General features: G+C 44.1%; 1 protein-coding gene across 3 annotated transcripts in view; it reads left to right on the top strand.

Annotated features, from left to right (window-relative positions):
- bicd2.S (bicaudal D homolog 2 S homeolog) overlaps positions 1 to 17409 on the top strand; it is a 42490-nt gene extending 25081 nt beyond the window's left edge. The window contains exons 2-8 of one of the 3 annotated variants that reach the window (XM_041561869.1): positions 1283 to 1495; positions 7740 to 7892; positions 8178 to 8627; positions 8898 to 9899; positions 10445 to 10596; positions 11371 to 11581; positions 15386 to 17409. In XM_041561869.1, coding sequence (XP_041417803.1) covers positions 1283 to 1495; positions 7740 to 7892; positions 8178 to 8627; positions 8898 to 9899; positions 10445 to 10596; positions 11371 to 11581; positions 15386 to 15391 — 2187 coding nt within the window. In that variant the 3' untranslated portion in view covers positions 15392 to 17409. Of the gene's footprint in view, positions 1 to 1282; positions 1496 to 7739; positions 7893 to 8177; positions 8628 to 8897; positions 9900 to 10444; positions 10597 to 11370; positions 12633 to 15385 lie in introns of those variants that run through there. The other 2 variants (XM_018240927.2, XM_018240928.2) reach the window with 2 other exon arrangements.
- The last annotated feature ends 230 nt before the right edge of the window (positions 17410 to 17639 follow it).

Genomic DNA, 17639 nt, shown 5'->3' on the forward strand with positions numbered 1-17639 from the left:
TTACTACCAGGTTACGTGCGTGATTGTTACCCTTGGACTCCCGTTACCCAGGCCTTGCAAGTTGCACATGTGAAAGTGCACGAGAGTTGCTTGGATCTTCCTGCTGCTGCGCTTAAAGGAGTAGTACGACAGCCCTATGTAATTACCCAACATCATCCTGGGATTTCCTTTCCCTTTAAAGATAAAATTCCTCTTGGGATCAGATGAACATTCTTGGAAGTTGTCAAGTAAATGATATAATCACTTCCCCGAGTATTGCCCTTATCTGCACTCCTTTATTTGAGTTGCCACCGTTGTACCCAGCGCTCTAGTGACCGGCGAGGAGACAGCCTGGCACTCTAATGTGTCTGAGCCACAGCTGGGCAATGTGCCGAACTTAAAGGGACACTGTTGTGGTACATCACTTAATAGAGCTGCTCCAGCAGAATTCTGCGCTGAAATCCATTTCTCAAAAGTGCAAACAGATTTTTTTATATTTAATTTTGAAAGGGCGTATTGTCAGTTTCCTATGTACCCCCAGTCATGTGACATAAACATCAGTCACTCTTTACTGCTGTACTGCAAGTTGTAGATATCACCCCCCCCAGCAGCCTAACAACAGAACAATGGGAAGGTAACCAGATAGCAGCTCCCTAACACAAGATAACAGCTGCCTGGTAGATCTAAGAACAACACTCAATAGTAAAATCCAGGTCCCACTGAGACTCTGGCTCTTTCTGAAATCACATGACCAGGCAAAATGAGCTGAGATGCACCTACACACCAATATTACAACTAAATACACTTGCTGCTTCAGGAATGACATTTTATATTGTACAGTGAATTATTTGCAGTGTAAACAGTGTCATTTAGAAATAAAAATGACATCATAAAATCATGACAGAATCCCTTTAAGGAGTAGTATGACAGCCCTATGTAAAAACTGTAACGGGACCGACCCAACATCATCCAGACTTTCCTTTCCCTCTTGGGATTAGATGAACATTCTTGGAAAGTTGGCAGAGAAACAACATAAACTCAACCCTGGCACTTCTCCGGGCATTTTCCTTATCTGCACTCCTTTATTTGATTTGGCACCATTGTAGCCAGCGCTCTAATGGCAGACTAGCAGACAGCCTGGCACTCTAATGTGTCTGAGCCACAGCTGAGCAATGTGCCGAACAGTGTGTTGCTTAATTCGAATTCCTGGTGCCGGGTTCAGCAGCATCGTGTATAAGGTATGGGTACCGTTTCTACGTGGCACAGGGCTACTCACCTCAGTACTTACCTGTCTCTCCCTCAGGCCTTCGGACAAGTGCACAACAACCACAAGAAAGTAGCGGCGGATGGCGAGAGCCGAGAGGAGACACTGATCCAAGAATCGGCCACTAAGGAGGAATTTTATATGAAAAAGGTCCTGGAGCTGCAGACTGAGCTCAAACAGTCCAAGAACATTGTGGCCAACACCCTGTCTGAGAACGAGCGGCTCATTTCGGTGGCGCAGGAACTGAGAGAGGTAAGTAGCCACAGTGGCACGTGAAGTGCAGCCCCATAATGAGCACTGGCTCAGCTTTTCCTGGTTACACTAAATATTCTGTACCCACAATGCACTGGGAGTGTGTAGAGAGCCTTGTGCTTACTGGGCCTGCGTAGTCTTTAGCCCCCCATTCTCTACTCATGACTCATGATCCAGATCTTCAGTGTTGCCCCCCAGCAGTTCCCAATCTCAGATCATCTTGTTAGTGTGAGTCAGTGGCATTGCACATGCTCAGTGGGAGAAGTTTAGGGTTTATGGGAAATCATCAAGCAGGAAGTGAGGTCACACCTTGCATAGAAGCTGATGCTACAAGGCTGATTATCAATCAATTCTGCACTGATTTCTATGCTGCCATGTAATGTGAATCTGAATTTATTACCCGTCTTGTATTGTGCCTGTCCTATTGTATCTATACTGTATATTGTGACATTTCTATTCTATGTGTACTGTATATTGTGAGTGGCTCCCTAAGCTCAGTAAGTGACAGCAGCACAGAGCATGTGAATCAGTGAATCAGCAGAAAAGAAGATGGGGAGCTACTGGGGCATCTTTGGAGACAGATCTTTACTGCTAAAGGGCTGGTACACATGTAACATGTCTACACTATTTCTAGATAAAACTAGTTTTACTTCTCAATAATCAATAATTCCCAAACTGTGGGGGAGTTTAGTGAAGTGAATGGAGATTTGGGGTGAGAGCTTATTTGTACCCTGGGTACCCCTGGAACTATAGCAGGGTGACACCCCAATGTTTCTATATATCTGTAACCTTGTTATGAGCTAAGGGGGCCCAGTCTGAAGGTCAGTAAGGGGGAGATTTGGGGTGAGTGCTTATTTGTGCCCTGGGTACCCCTGGAACTATAGCAGGGTGACACCCCAATGTTTCTATATATCTGTAACCGTGTTATGAGCTAAGGGGGCCCAGTCTGAAGGTCAGTTAGGGGGAGATTTGGGGTGAGTGTTTATTTGTGCCCTGGGTACCCCTGGAACTATAGCAGGGTGACTGTTACCCCAATGTTTCTATATATCTGTAACCTTGTTATGAGCTAAGGGGGCCCAGCCTGAAGGCCAGTTAGGGGGAGATTTGGGGCGAGTGCTTATTTGTGCCCTGGGTACCCCTGGAACTATAGCAGGGTGACACCCCAATGTTTCTATATATCTGTAACCGTGTTATGAGCTAAGGGGGCCCAGTCTGAAGGTCAGTTAGGGGGAGATTTGGGGTGAGTGCTTATTTGTACCCTGGGTACCCCTGGAACTATAGCAGGGTGACACCCCAATGTTTCTATATATCTGTAACCTTGTTATGAGCTAAGGGGGCCCAGTCTGAAGGTCAGTTAGGGGGAGATTTGGGGTGAGTGCTTATTTGTGCCCTGGGTACCCCTGGAACTAAAGCAGGGTTACCTAGTAACATTGGGGAGCATCTCTTGGGCAGAAAGTGGTACAGATGGGTTTGTATAAGAAGTAGAGGAGACGCCCCTCATCTTTGGTCTTTCTCGCCCCTGTTATTGTATTCAAATAAAGAAACATTTTTCTCTCCAGTATCCGACTCTGTGCCCCCTGTGCAGCTAATAGTCGGTCTGGTTACAGGTTTTCCTAATAATTTTGCTAATTAGCGGGGAGCTAATTGTTATGCTAATTTATTCTACATTAATTTGCATGTATTGAAGTGTAATGTTAGGGCTGCGCTGGTGCTCCGTGTCTGTTATTTATGCAAATCAGATGATGTGACCGGCGCTGAGGGGGGGAGACGAAGTAGGAAGATACAGGGAAGTCGATTTCCTCGTCATCCACATTCATGTGCTTGACAGTCACACGAGTATCAGGAAATATACTCCCCCATGCAAAGGAAGTAGAGACAGTCACTTGAGTACCAGGAAATACACTCCCCCGTGCAAAGGAAGTAGAGACAGTCACACGAGTATCAGGAAATATACTCCCCCATGCAAAGGAAGTAGAGACAGTCACTTGAGTACCAGGAAATACACTCCCCCGTGCAAAGGAAGTAGAGACAGTCACACGAGTATCAGGAAATATACTCCCCCATGCAAAGGAAGTAGAGACAGTCACTTGAGTACCAGGAAATACACTCCCCCGTGCAAAGGAAGTAGAGACAGTCACAGGAGTACCAGGAAATACACTCCCCCATGCAAAGGAAGTAGAGACAGTCACACGAGTACCAGGAAATACTCTCCCCCATGCAAAGGAAGTAGAGACAGTCATACGAGTACCAGGAAATACACCCCCGGTGCAAAGGAAGTAGAGACAGTCACACGAGTACCAGGAAATACACCCCCGGTGCAAAGGAAGTAGAGACAGTCACACGAGTACCAGGAAATACACCCCCGGTGCAAAGGAAGTAGAGACAGTCACACGAGTACCAGGAAATACTCTCCCCCATGCAAAGAAAGTAGAGACAGTCACACGAGTACCAGGAAATACACTCCCCTGTGCAAAGGAAGTAGAGACAGTCACACGAGTACCAGGAAATACACTCCCCCATGCAAAGGAAGTAGAGACAGTCACATGAGTACCAGGAAATACACTCGTGTGAATGTCTTTACTTCCTTTCTGTCTATAACCAGAAGACCTATCTTGCATAGAGGAAATTTGCAGAGACACTGACCTTTCCAGATTGGGGTTCTCTGTGCCAGTGGATCATACAAAAGCACCACACACACACACACACACTCACTACAAAAGACAGCCCTGATACCAGTGATATATTCAGCAGATGTCTTTAAGGAAGGGTCGGGTGCATATTTTTAGCAGTGCAGAGAATAAATGTTTGTGTTAGAGGAAGGGGTTGGCATGCGGCTCAGACGAGGCTGTTTCTCTCCCTGTGGATAAAGTCTCCTCTGATTTGGCCAATAAGTTTATACCTTGGCCAAGACTTGCCTGAGTGTAGCCTTAGGTGGGGGTAGTGGACTTGTTTTTGGGGGGGGGGGCTAGGCTCTGTTCCACGGTAGGAAACGGGGGTCGGACAAACAAGGAACTGGACGGGATGAGAGAATGAAGTCATGGAGTAAAGACAAAAACATGTGAGAGATTTCATGGAGTTGAGTCATCGCTATCCCACTTTCCTCCTCCTCCTCCTCCTCCTCACACACTGGGAGTTGCAGCTCTGGGAGGGAGACTGTACTGCAAGAAGTGCTGTGTGTGGGGCTGAGGGTTCAGGGAGTGTCGCTCTGGGACTCCCAGCAGTAAACAGGACAGTGAAGAGCATTTTCTTATACTTGGCCACTATGGATTAAGTAGATTAAGGGGCTCATTTTGGCACCCCTGAATTAACCCCTTTTTGCTGTTCAAATTGCAAAAAGGGGTGATGTAGGGAAATAAAGGGGTATGTATAGGAAAATATTGGGGTACATGTCTGCAGATTAAAGGGGCATCACACTGATTATTATCCATTTGGGTTAACGGGGAACATAAAAACGACACTGAGTGGCCCTTAAATCTACACAGTGTTCAGGGGCCAATGCTAAACAGCGACACCTAGTGGCCAAAATGTCATTTTCTTCTTTTCCGAGTGCAGCTGATGCTAAGAGTCCGCTATACTGAGGTCTGACTTGTGGCCCTTTGCCTTGATCTTCGGGGCCACAGGAGGGACATTTCTGCTGTACTGTGAAAGGCAGGGCCACCATCAGGCTAGTACAGGGGGTATAGCAGTAATGGGATCCATGGTAGAGGGGGCCCCAAGAGACTTAAAATTCAATTTGCAGGTTGCCATAGAGACCTGCAGGCAGTATGGTGGGGATTGTGGGTGGACTTTCAGCAAAAATGGGGTGTGGCTTGAGTGGATATGGGGAGTGGCCAAGAGTGCACTTTTTTTTTTTTTTTCCATTTTTGGCTCCATTGTAAATGTTGGCAGGACCATCTCCCTAGGGGCCCAGGTGACGTATGAGGTGGTAATTGGGGCCCCATACATAAGTGGAGCCTGATACAGAGTAGTATGGAGTGTAGAAATTGAACAGCACCATCAACTTGAAAGTGGTTTAAAAAGCCTTTATTTGTGCTCTTGTGGGCATCCCCGCGACGTTTCAGGCCATGTGGCCTTTTATCAAGCTTGGTGCAGAACGTGCACCATCAGGAAAAGATATCAAGAATCCGTGTGCTGACTAATATTTGTTCTTCATACAGAGTAGTATGGAGCCTCATGATTCCTGATGGTAGCCCAGGGTTTGGCTACTAGAAGTAACTGCGGGGGCAGAAGGAGGGAAGTGATAGGGCAGTTGGTCTGTTATTAGCCACTATATGGGGGCCCCTTGGGCAACAGCATTAGTAGTCATTACTGGGCCCCACAGAAGGTTTATTGTAAGGCCCCTCGAAAGGGCATGTTTGCAGGACTAGTTGGCTACCCCGAATGTCAGCTGCAGGCACCCTCTTCCCATGTGCCCAGTGGGTATATATAATATAGAAAGTGACAGTTACGGCACCAAGTGCAGAAAATAAATCTATTGCTCACGTGGGTTAATAATAATAATAGCGCTACCATTGTGCCCCATTCCAGCACTGAACAGGTTAACAAGACAGAGGCAAAAGGCCATTCCTCCTGTTAATCCACCGGCAGCTCCACTTATTTTCCAACCACAGTGTTGCCCCGTAAATCCTCTGTCCCCGCCTTCTCCCCAGGCGGCCATTTTGTTCATTTCTGTACAGAGAGAGGTGATTTGTGCGGCTTTGTCTCCATCTGACACAGTAGCCGCCAGTGATTAAGGGCTCCCAGCTGGGGCCCCTTCTGCCTCTCATGTGTTTGCCTGAACTGTTGGCTTCTCCCTGGGCGCATTGTTGTGGGGCCTCTATATTTCTTCCCTGTAACTGCTGGACAGACAGAACGAGCCCGTGGTACATCTGTGTCTTAGGTGCCTTTGATCCCATTATGGGTGGGGTGGGGGAGTCATTGTCCTGGTCTTTATGTTCATCTCTAGGTTTGTTACCCTCCCACATCCATATTGTTACTCACTGGAATACAGGCAGGTTCCTTTATAAGCTCCATTGGGGCAGTCACTGATGGCAATGTGATAGGGACCTTAGATTGTAAGCTCACTGGGGCAGGGACTGATAGCAATGTGATAGGGACCTTAGATTGTAAGCTCACTGGGGCAGGGACTGATGGCAATGTGATAGGGACCTTAGATTGTAAACTCACTGGTGCAGGGACTGATGGCAATGTGATAGGGACCTTAGATTGTAAGCTCACTGGGGCAGGGACTGATGGCAATGTGATAGGGACCTTAGATTGTAAGCTCACTGGGGCAGAGACTGATGGGAATGTGATAGGGACCTAAGATTGTAAGCTCACTGGGGCAGGGACTGATGGGAATGTGATAGGGACCTCAGATTGTAAGCTCACTGGGACAGGGACTGATGGGAATGTGATAGGGACCTAAGATTGTAAGCTCACTGGGACAGGGACTGATGGGAATATGATAGGGACCTAAGATTGTAAGCTCACTGGGACAGGGACTGATGGGAATGTGATAGGGACCTAAGATTGTAAGCTCACTGGGGCAGGGACTGATGGGAATGTGATAGGGACCTAAGATTGTAAGCTCACTGGGACAGGGACTGATGGGAATGTGATAGGGACCTAAGATTGTAAGCTCACTGGGGCAGGGACTGATGGGAATGTGATAGGGACCTAAGATTGTAAGCTCACTGGGACAGGGACTGATGGGAATGTGATAGGGACCTAAGATTGTAAGCTCACTGGGACAGGGACTGATGGGAATGTGATAGGGACCTAAGATTGTAAGCTCACTGGGGCAGGGACTGATGGGAATGGTGTGTGATCTATTTACAGTGCTGTGGCACAATACTAACTATCATCTTGTCCAGCTATGCTGCATCTTGTGTTGTGTTTCAGTGACCACTAGTGGTTAGGTTGGGTAGTGGTAAATGGGCTATAATACTGGGTATCTGCAATGCTTCTCTCGCCCCATTTTGTACAGATACTGACATGTAGTTACTTGTTGAACAGAACAGAACTTTCCTTTGTTACTGTGAGCCCAGGAGCGGAGTGGCAGCCCCGTGTATACAGTGAACCATGTCAATACAAACATCCGGTTTCTTATGAAAATAGAGATTGTTGCCTGGATTTTATTTTAGTGTCCAGCAGAGGGGGCTCTTGTATTTGACGGGGCACATTATGGGTAGCTGAGCTCCTGATAATAAACTTCTAGTACTTACTGTTTCTATGATATAAATCAGTTTGTTTCTTTCCGCAGCTAAATCAGAATATTGAAACCCAAAGAGGCCGCCTGCGCGATGACGTCAAGGAGTGCAAGTTCCGAGAATCCCGACTGCTGCAGGACTATACGGAGCTGGAGGAGGAGAATATCTCCCTGCAGAAACAAGTTTCCGTCCTGAAACAGAACCAGGTGAGTATCGGCACCACTACTGCCCACAACCTGCCATATATGCAGCGTTACCTGTAAATCCCATTAGCCTATAACAATCTGCTCCAAGATGTTGTACTGTACCTAGAGTGGTTTATACATGCCATTCAGAAAAGTCTGTGGGACCCTTGAACAACGTGTGCCGCATAAAAAGGGCCACATCCAACAAACAGACTTCCAACGGGACATCTGATCCCTGACCGAGAAATGATACGAACCGAAACGAATTATACTGATCCCTTTCTTGCCTCTAAATGTTTTTCCCAGGTGGAGTTTGAGGGTCTGAAGCATGAGATCAAGCGCCTGGAAGAAGAGACTGAATTCCTAAACAGCCAATTGGAAGATGCCATACGATTAAAGGAGATTTCCGAGCGGCAGCTGGAGGAGGCGCTGGAGACACTAAAGAGCGAACGTGAGCAGAAGAACAACTTGCGCAAGGAGCTCTCACACCACATGACCATCAATGACTCCATGTACAGCAACCACCTCAACCTGTCTCTGGACGGCCTTAAATTCAGCGACGAAACCTTGGAGCCCAACAACGATGACATCATGAATGGCTACGAGCAGAATGGCATCATCAGAATGAACGGCGACAACAAAATGTCCACCCCTAAGAAGATGGAAATAGGGACACCCGCCCCCAGCCTTGTGTCTGATCTCCTCAGTGAGCTGAACATCTCTGAGATACAGAAACTGAAACAGCAGCTGATGCAGGTACGGTAACAAACCTTAACCACTCTCTCCCTTCCACTCACTGATAGATTGCTAGCTCTTCAGTCCAGTCACCTGTGTCAAGTCCAGCTCCATGCTTTAGGCTGCTGCTACACCGATCGTGTAGCCAATCCAAAACTCTGCTTTCAGTTCATAGACATTGGAGGGACACAAATATAGTGTAATGTGCAAAATGTACACAATCCAATGAATGAGATTAAATTTAGAATTTAGCTTAATTGTACATCATGTGATATTGTTTTCTTGTTGAAGGTGGAAAGAGAGAAAGTCGGCCTATTGTCCACCCTTCAGGAGTCGCAGAAGCAGTTGGAGAACACTAGAGGGGCGCTCTCGGAACAGCATGACGAAGTCTGCCGTCTGACCGAAAACCTAAACGCCATGAAAAAGCTCCAAGCCACCAAGGAACGACATTCCGCTCTGGACAACGAGAAAGAGCGGGACAGCAACGAAGATGGAGATTATTATGAAGTCGACATCAATGGGCCTGAGATTCTCGAGTGCAAGTACAAAGTCGCCGTGTCGGAAATCCGAGACCTGAAAGAGGAACTGAAGAGTGTGAAGGGCAAGTATGAAGAGTATGAGTGTAAGTACAACGAGGAGAAGAACAAGTATGAGAGTGACACCCAGGCCATGACAGAAAAGATCTCTATGATGGAAAAGTCCACACGGCAAGACCAAGACCAGGTACTGAGGCTGGAGAAGGAGCTGAAGAAAGTAACTCATGTTGCCGGCGAGACCCAGGGCAGTCTAACAGTAGCCCAGGATGAGCTAGTCACATTCAGTGAAGAACTGGCCAACTTGTACCATCATGTCTGTATGTGCAACAATGAGACACCCAACCGGGTCATGCTCGACTACTACAAAGAGGGCAAAGGTGGGCGGTGCAGCCCAGAAGGCAGAGGCCATCGATCACCCATACTGCTTTCCCAAGGTCTTTTAAATTCAGAGAACGGCCATAACGATCCCGGGTCTCCTGCATCGCCCCTTCCATCTCCCGTGTCCAATCTGAGGAGAGAACCCATGAACATTTACAATCTCGTCGCTATTATTCGTGATCAGATCAAACACCTCCAGGCCGCTGTGGACAGGTCAACAGAACTGTCCCGGCAGCAGGTGGCAAGTCGAGAACTCGGACCGGCTGTGGATAAAGACAAGGAGGCTTTCATGGAAGACATCTTGAAGCTGAAGTCTCTCCTGAGCACCAAAAGGGAACAGATAGCCACTCTACGGACTGTCCTTAAAGCCAACAAACAGGTGAGATGCTTTTCTGTAGCAAAAAGTCTACGAATTGCAACTTTATGTGTGCTCTCTCTGCCAAGCTTTTCAGGCTTACTTTCGATCAGGCTGTCAATCAGGGCTATAGGGCCCATATGGTACAGCAAGTCTTTAAAGGGCCGTGTGCTGCTGATATGATATGCCTAGAGAATTCCATAAGTGAACATGGGTTAAATGAATGTAACCGTTTAACAGATATTCATGAATAAAGTTTTAATGTCTCATATCTGTGTGGCAGAAGCTCCGCTTGCAGTTATTTTTCTGAATTACCCGATGATGCCCAAGCTCCTCAGCTGGTGAAACAGAAATCGTTGCTTTTATTCTGTTCTGGGCAGTGCCTTGGTTTCTACAGCTAAACCTTCCGGGTTGTTTTACTTCACTTCGGTGAATTGCTGATGGTTTGTGGGTTCTTTGCCCCTTTTTATGTTTTCAGTGTTTCAGATGTGATCTCCTGCTGCTGATATATTATAGACCCTGAGAGAGCTGAGCCCATTGAAGTAAATGTCGCTGTTCTTCTCTTACAGACGGCAGAGGTGGCCTTGGCCAATCTAAAGAGCAAGTATGAGAATGAGAAGGCGATGGTCAGGGAGATGATGATGAAGCTGCGCAATGAGCTGAAGGCACTAAAGGAAGACGCTGCCACCTTCTCCTCCCTCAGGGCCATGTTTGCCACAAGGTACATAGAAGATATTTCCTCCCCCTTATTCTGCCCCCTCTGGCTTGTTTCTTAGGAGCCTGAGTGATCGCTTTGCTACCTTATCCTTCAGACTGGGCACAAAGAGTGCAGCTTGCACTGAAATCCCACAGGCAAAAGTGTTCCAGAAAGGCTCATCTTTGTGCTTACGGCTCCAGCTATATCAAATTTGAGAAAAATATATCCCTTTAAAGGTTCGGATTTGGTTCATGTGAATGAAACCCAAAGCCTCCTGTCATTGACTCTAACGGATAACTGCCTGAATGTTACCCTCGTCTGCCATAACTACTAGCTACTAACAGAACAGTTGCAATAACAATTAACCCTTTTTGTTGCCAGGCAGTATTGATTGTATGTATGACCTGCGTGTTTACCCACACGTCAGGTTCAGGTTGACTGCCCTGCAAAGTTTGCAGGCATGTGCGGGCTGAACGTGACCTCTTAGTGCCCCAATTCCGCTGGACATAGTCCTTTTTATACACTCGCTTGCCGGTGTGCCCCGCCCCCTTTTTGGACATTGGACGCGAGTATATAAATAAGAGGTCATGGCAGGTTAGGGTCAGGTGTGGGTTCTCAGGGGTCAGACCCGCACATCACTATTTTCCAGGTTTTCTACAGGTTTAAGCGATCCAGCTTGTGGCAATAGGGGCAGGCAATTAAAGGATTAATGCTTGTAAATAAATTGCATAACTGCACAATGACGTTTACTGTCTCTGCCTATAATGACCGTGTAGCTAACTGTACGCTGTGTTTCAGATGCGACGAGTACGTCACTCAGCTGGATGAGATGCAGAGGCAGCTGGCGGCAGCAGAAGACGAGAAGAAGACATTGAACTCCCTGCTCCGCATGGCCATCCAGCAGAAACTAGCACTCACCCAGCGCTTAGAGCATTTGGAACTTGATCACGAGCAGGGGAGGCGCGGCCGCACAAAATCAGCATCAAAAACCAAAAGCAGTAACCCTAGTGTAAGTCGCGTGCACTCCTGTGCGGACAAGTCCGAGGCGTCTCTGCTTAATAATCAGGTGTTTTGCAGCGAGAAGTATAAGATCTGTTGTGACTAGTTGAGGCATGTCGGAGTCTCCATAGCTCTATATATTCCTGCTTGTATAGTCAGCATGAAGCCTCGCTCTCTCCTGCGGTGTTGTTGCAACATAACTGACGTGGGTTCTTGTTCTGCTGTGTGACCCGAAGGGTATTTGTAACACTAAGCGTCGGTGTAACTAATGAAAGGGTAATAATTAAGTCGTTAAGTAGAAACTGGAAGGCAAATCACTTGGTGTGGCACCCACTTTCGTTACTTATGGGCCTTATCCACTGTGCAGTGTAAGCGTAGGGTGGTGGTAGGGTAATATGGCGCATGAGAGCCGGCACCAGGAACCAGAGCTTGTTGGTATGTGGTCAGTGTGTGTGTCTTTTGCTTGGATGCCCACAATAACTGAATTATTGGCTGCAAAGTGGGCACAGAACCTGCTTTTTCCTGTTTCTTGCAGCCATATTGGTCTTAATCCCTTTGGATACATATATTTACATATAAAGGCACAGGGTCCCGCCAGGGCCAGCATGGAAATCCGAGGGAATTTTATTTCCACACCGAGTCTGAAATTCTCAGCCCTGTTGTCTGGTTATAGATAGATCAGTGGTCTCTTTATGACCACTAGGCATGCTTTTGCTTTTTGTATTCTATGAGACTTTACGTACTGTGAAAGTTTCATACCAAAATGTACTGTACTGTTGGTTTGTAGAAAGATAGACCTGACTTAAAACTAGGGCGTATCCTCCCGTTGAATAGATAATGAACATTTTTACCAATAAAGATGCCTGTTCCAGCTGCCTGGGCTTCTCCGTGTGCCCATGTTGCATTTCTGTATATGTCATCGAGGGCCGGTAATTCAAATGATGTTAGAAAGTGGTTTTCCTTGGTGTTAACGAGAGCACTGTTAGGGCACAAGACCCAAGGTAGGATTATAATTCGTGGGAACCACATATATATATATATATATATATATATATATATATATATATATATATATATATATATATATATATATATATATATATATATATATATATATATATATATATATATATATATATATATATATATATATATATATATATATATATATAGACAAATACAAGATTCCTCTGCACTCAACCCATTATCAATATATTTAAGACAGAGACATTTTGTGCATACTGCTACTGAAAAATGCCTTACCCTTTAAACAAAACAGGGATTGTTTGTCCATATATTGCAATATATTTAAGCTGGCCAACTACGTCAAAGTCATCCCATATCTGGCCAGTCCTATGCTCAATTTTCATTTGATTCATTAAGAATTCTATGGTTTCATTATACATTTTATAAAAGGGACGAATGCATTTTACCTGCAACTTACTAGCTGCTTTCAAAGTAAAACTCCCAAACTTGGCTGCCCTTTTATTAGACACCAGTGGGATCACCTGACTATAGTTGGAGGGGGTGGGAGCTACAACATGGAGCTGGTCACTGCTCTTGTAGAACTATAACAAACAAGGGAAAGTTGTGCTCACCACTAGTTTTTAAAATCATTAGGCGGGGGTGCAATGAGGGTGTGACCACAAAATACATATAGACAAATACAAGATTCCTCTGCACTCAACCCATTATCAATATATTTAAGACAGAGACATTTTGTGCATACTGCTACTATATATATATACATTAAAAAAAAAATGTAAATGTCACTTTTTATTGGGGTTCACTAGTTAGAACAGTGCACTTGACTTATTAATAAGTTAAAAAGGTACAATTCTAGTGCAAGGCCCTAGGCCCAGGCTCACAGATGTCTCTGCTTTTGTGGGTGGGGGGGGAATAGTTCAAGTGCCTAATTAGCAATTTTCTGGTAATGTAAAGTCCTGTTGGTTTTATTCCAGCTGTTTTTTCCCAGAGAAATGTTGTACATAAAGCTTAAAATGCATATTGCAAGACTTAACTCTTTACTGCTGGTGTGTTCTAAATCTGCCATCGTCCTCGTCACCCCTTTTCTCATGCCGGTTCCTTGTATATTGCCAACATCTTGCCATTGTCGCATTTCTCTGCCTTTAAATAGTCAAGGGAGATTTGCCCCCCATCAAAACGAAAGGTAACATTTCATCCTCCAATCACGTCATTCCATGTGGCGCTCCAGTTAATTGGAATAAAAAATCCACCAGATTTGTGCATGGCAGGAGACTGTCATCCATGTGCTTAACACTGTGTGTTGATCGTTCGCTTCGCTTACAGTGTAATCCTGACATTTTTATATTCCGGCAGCACTTTCTAATTAGTGTTCCATTAGATCTTGATTCTTAGCGCAACAACGCAGATCGTAGCTGGGAGTATTATTGGCCAGAGCCCCCGCTCACACTGAAAACCTTCAGGCGATAAGAGACTTTTCCTAAATCTATTGAATTTATTATTTATAGATTATTGGAAAAAAAGATGCTGCCATGAAGTTGTCATATTCAGTGAAAAGAGAGAAATGATTTGGCTCCAGTCTCTGCGAGCAGAGGATTAAAGATTTTTAGATTTTCTCTAATCCCCCCTTGCTCGTTCCCAGTTCTCTTTCACACGCTCCAATCCTTGATTTTTGGGTGTCGTGTTAAAAAGATAAAATATCCCATTTATAAGTCTGCTTAATTTCCCTCAGACAGCTCCCATACTGTTTGTATGATCTCTTTAGGCAGCGATAAGTGCAGCACCCCTAGTGGTCATAAATAGATTGTAGCTGGGAATAGTAGTGGGTGCAGCCCTGCTCACACTAACCATCTTGAAGTGATAGAGACTGTTCCTAGCTTTGATGGTGCTGCTCCAATTGCTGTCTTTATTTAAGCCTTTGCATGCAGTATGGCTGCTCATCGATAGAAGGAGAATTCTCTTTATAATATTTAAATGGGTGCAGGTATTGCTCTTGCGTCGAGATTTAGGTTGATCTTGCGCTAGAAGATTGTAAATCAGGACTTGGGGGGGAATCTTCAGTGTCATAGAGGGCCCCTAGTGCCATTAGATCTAAAAATCTCCAGCCAAGCAGGGAATCGTTCCTTATGAGGTTTATATGTCAGGAGTTGAAGGTTCAAGAAATGGCTCAGAGCGGCAAAAGAGTCCAGTCTTCTACGGAAAGAGGCAGAGGCTTTATTCCACCACAGCAATGCTTCTCACCTCTCCTGTGCTCTGCTAATTAACTCAGCCGTGATTTTGCTTTTTTGAGACACAAATTGTGGTTGGTTTTGGGCCCGATCTCTCCAGTGTTTGTTAAAGTCTCTTCTTCTATTATCTTTATTACTCTGACTAAAGCATGAACACTTCTCTCCGAATGACCTCGACCAGCAGGCGCCTCTTCTGAATGGACACAGTGCTTAAAATTTCCACTAGCCACAGTCTGCATGACTCTGCATGTCTCTGAGGACCTTATGCTTCATACACACACATATATATATATAGATATATATATATATATATATATATATTTGTACACCTTCCTCTGTGCTTGCTGGCACCTCTCGGAGCTTCAGCACCTGTGCTCAACACTTGTAAGAACTCCACATCCCTCCAGCCATTATTGGACAGTATCAGCGGAGCATATATGGCTTCATCAAGCCTTGCCTGTCCCTCTGGGAACTAACCAGTACCAGCTTTGTTTCCAAACTAACCTGCTCTGCACGAGCTCCTTTCAATTCGCATTTCCATTCCCCAGTTGTTAAGTCTCTAATATCTTGTTTTGTTTTGTCCCCCCTTTTTTTTTTTTTAGCCGTAGAAGATGTATCCGTCCAGTGCATTGGGGGTGACTCTTAGCAGTGACCCAAAACGGAAAACCACTACACGTCCTGTTAATCTGTTTCCCCACAGTCCTTTTAGAGGCTTTATCCTTTATAGGCTCTAAATTAAAGCTTTAACCATAAAGTGCTGCTGATTTTGGAAGATACTTTACAAGTGCTGAACAAATAAACTCTCAACGTCTGAGCTCCGGGTGTATTCAGCGCCAGCAAACCGAGGAGTCCATACACTTTACATCTAATATTAAACTCGCTTCTGATTTGTTTTCTGTTATTTTTTTGTTTTTGAAACTTGTGCACTTTTGATATATTTTTTAATATTTCTACTTTATATTTTATGTAGATGTGTTTCTAGAATGGTGTTTGGTAACCAAAATTAACAGTGGCTGTTCCAAACATGTTGTACGTTGACAGCCACAGCATGGCTGATCTCCATGTTAGTATTACGCTTTGTACTTGTTGATTTTGGCATCGGCATGTTGCAGGGATTTTTTTTTTATTAATGATTTAACACATGCTTTGGCATTCAGTAAAAATATATATTATATATAATTATATATGTTCTGTGCAACTTCAGCTTTTGTTTGTCAGTATAATACGTTTAGGTTTGTGTTGAAATTACTGTTTATTTTTTTAACCTGCCATATTCATGAAAAAAAAAAATCCAGGGTCTCCAAATTCTGGGGTTTCATTATGCTGTTATTATTCTTAGGAATAGTTTAAAGTAACAAGAAGAAAACTTGACTTTGCTTTGGTTAAAAAACAGTAATAGGCACTTGAAAATGATATATATATAATAACTAGTATTACCTAAAATGCCAGAATTATCTGATTTTTTAGGAACTTAAGAATTGCTGACGACCAGAATTTTATACAATTGTACCAGTGAAATTCCAAATTGGAATTGTTTTATTTCATTTTTATTTTGTACCGTGCATTTTGGCACATCTAGAGGCAAATTCTAAAGTTGTCAATTTCTACACTTTTGTTACAAATAAAAACCGACGGTGCCTTTTTTTTTTTTTTTTTTTTTTTAAATAAAAATTTTAGGATAGTTTAGGTAAAAACTTTGAGAGTTTTAAAAAAAAAATTCAAAGTGAATTGCAGAGCAATAAATGCAAACAGGGAACTCACCTTAAATATTTTTTAACTTTAGGCTATATTTACAAAAAGAAAGAAAATTGTAGAAAATTCAGTTGGTCAGTGATTCTTGGAAAAGCCGATCCTTGCTGACTCGTAGGGTCGTAGTTTTGTCACCTGAAGCTTTGGAACTTTCACAAGCAAAGACACATTATTTGTGGTAGCCGAACCGAAGATATATATACACGAAAATCCGGTGGTATGATAGCTTCTTTATAACGGTGGTGGACTGTGTCTAACCATAATAATGTTGGCAAATGTGGAAAAAAAATGTTAAAAACTAAAAAAAAAAAAAGTATTAATATTCAATCTTGCATGTTGTATTCAATTGCTGTCGTTTTCAGGAAACAGAAAGAGAGGGGCATCAATAAGCACAGCCATGTTTGTTGAGGTCGAGGCGAATGTTTTAATTGGTACTCAATCGCCATCATTTCTGTCTAAAGGACAGAGAGAAAAAAAAAGCTTTGAAAATTTAAGTATTGTTGACATTAAAATTAAAACTAAAATTTCTGTTTGCTGGAAAAACTGAAAACTCATTGTTGTGGGACTTTTTTTATGCTATCGCCTTTTTACAGTATTGATTCTTCAACTATTGTTACTGCCAATTATTTCCTTTATGTGGGTATTTATTAGAAATGATTTCATAAAGTACTGTATTGTGTTAATGTGCATTACCTTGGGCGGCAAATCATCTCCATTTCTGTCATATGCACAGAGATTTGCCAGGTGAGCTTACACAAAGCTGATCGTATAATGGTTTGTTTAGCGAGCGAGGCGTGTTGATGAGCTATTAATAAAAGGCTGTGTCAATAGAGGCTCTGTAAGGTAGTCACATGTATCAATAAAGGTGATAAAAAGCCCCGGGCTCTGCGTCTTTGTTCATTAATATGTGTTTATTGTTTTAAAGCTGCGCGGAGATTCTTACATTTTTTTTTTTCTTTTTAAACTTTTTGAAAAAAATGTACAGCTCTGTGGCCAGTTATCAAGACTTTGGCTGAATAGATATTCAGTACTGGCCAGTTCAGCTCCATTCTGGGAGCACAAAGGACTGCAGACAGGCCCAGATTTGTGGCGAGGCCACATAGGCCT

The sequence above is a fragment of the Xenopus laevis genome, chromosome 4S (genome assembly GCF_017654675.1).
Source record: "Xenopus laevis strain J_2021 chromosome 4S, Xenopus_laevis_v10.1, whole genome shotgun sequence".
NCBI classification, from domain to species: Eukaryota; Metazoa; Chordata; class Amphibia; order Anura; family Pipidae; genus Xenopus; species Xenopus laevis.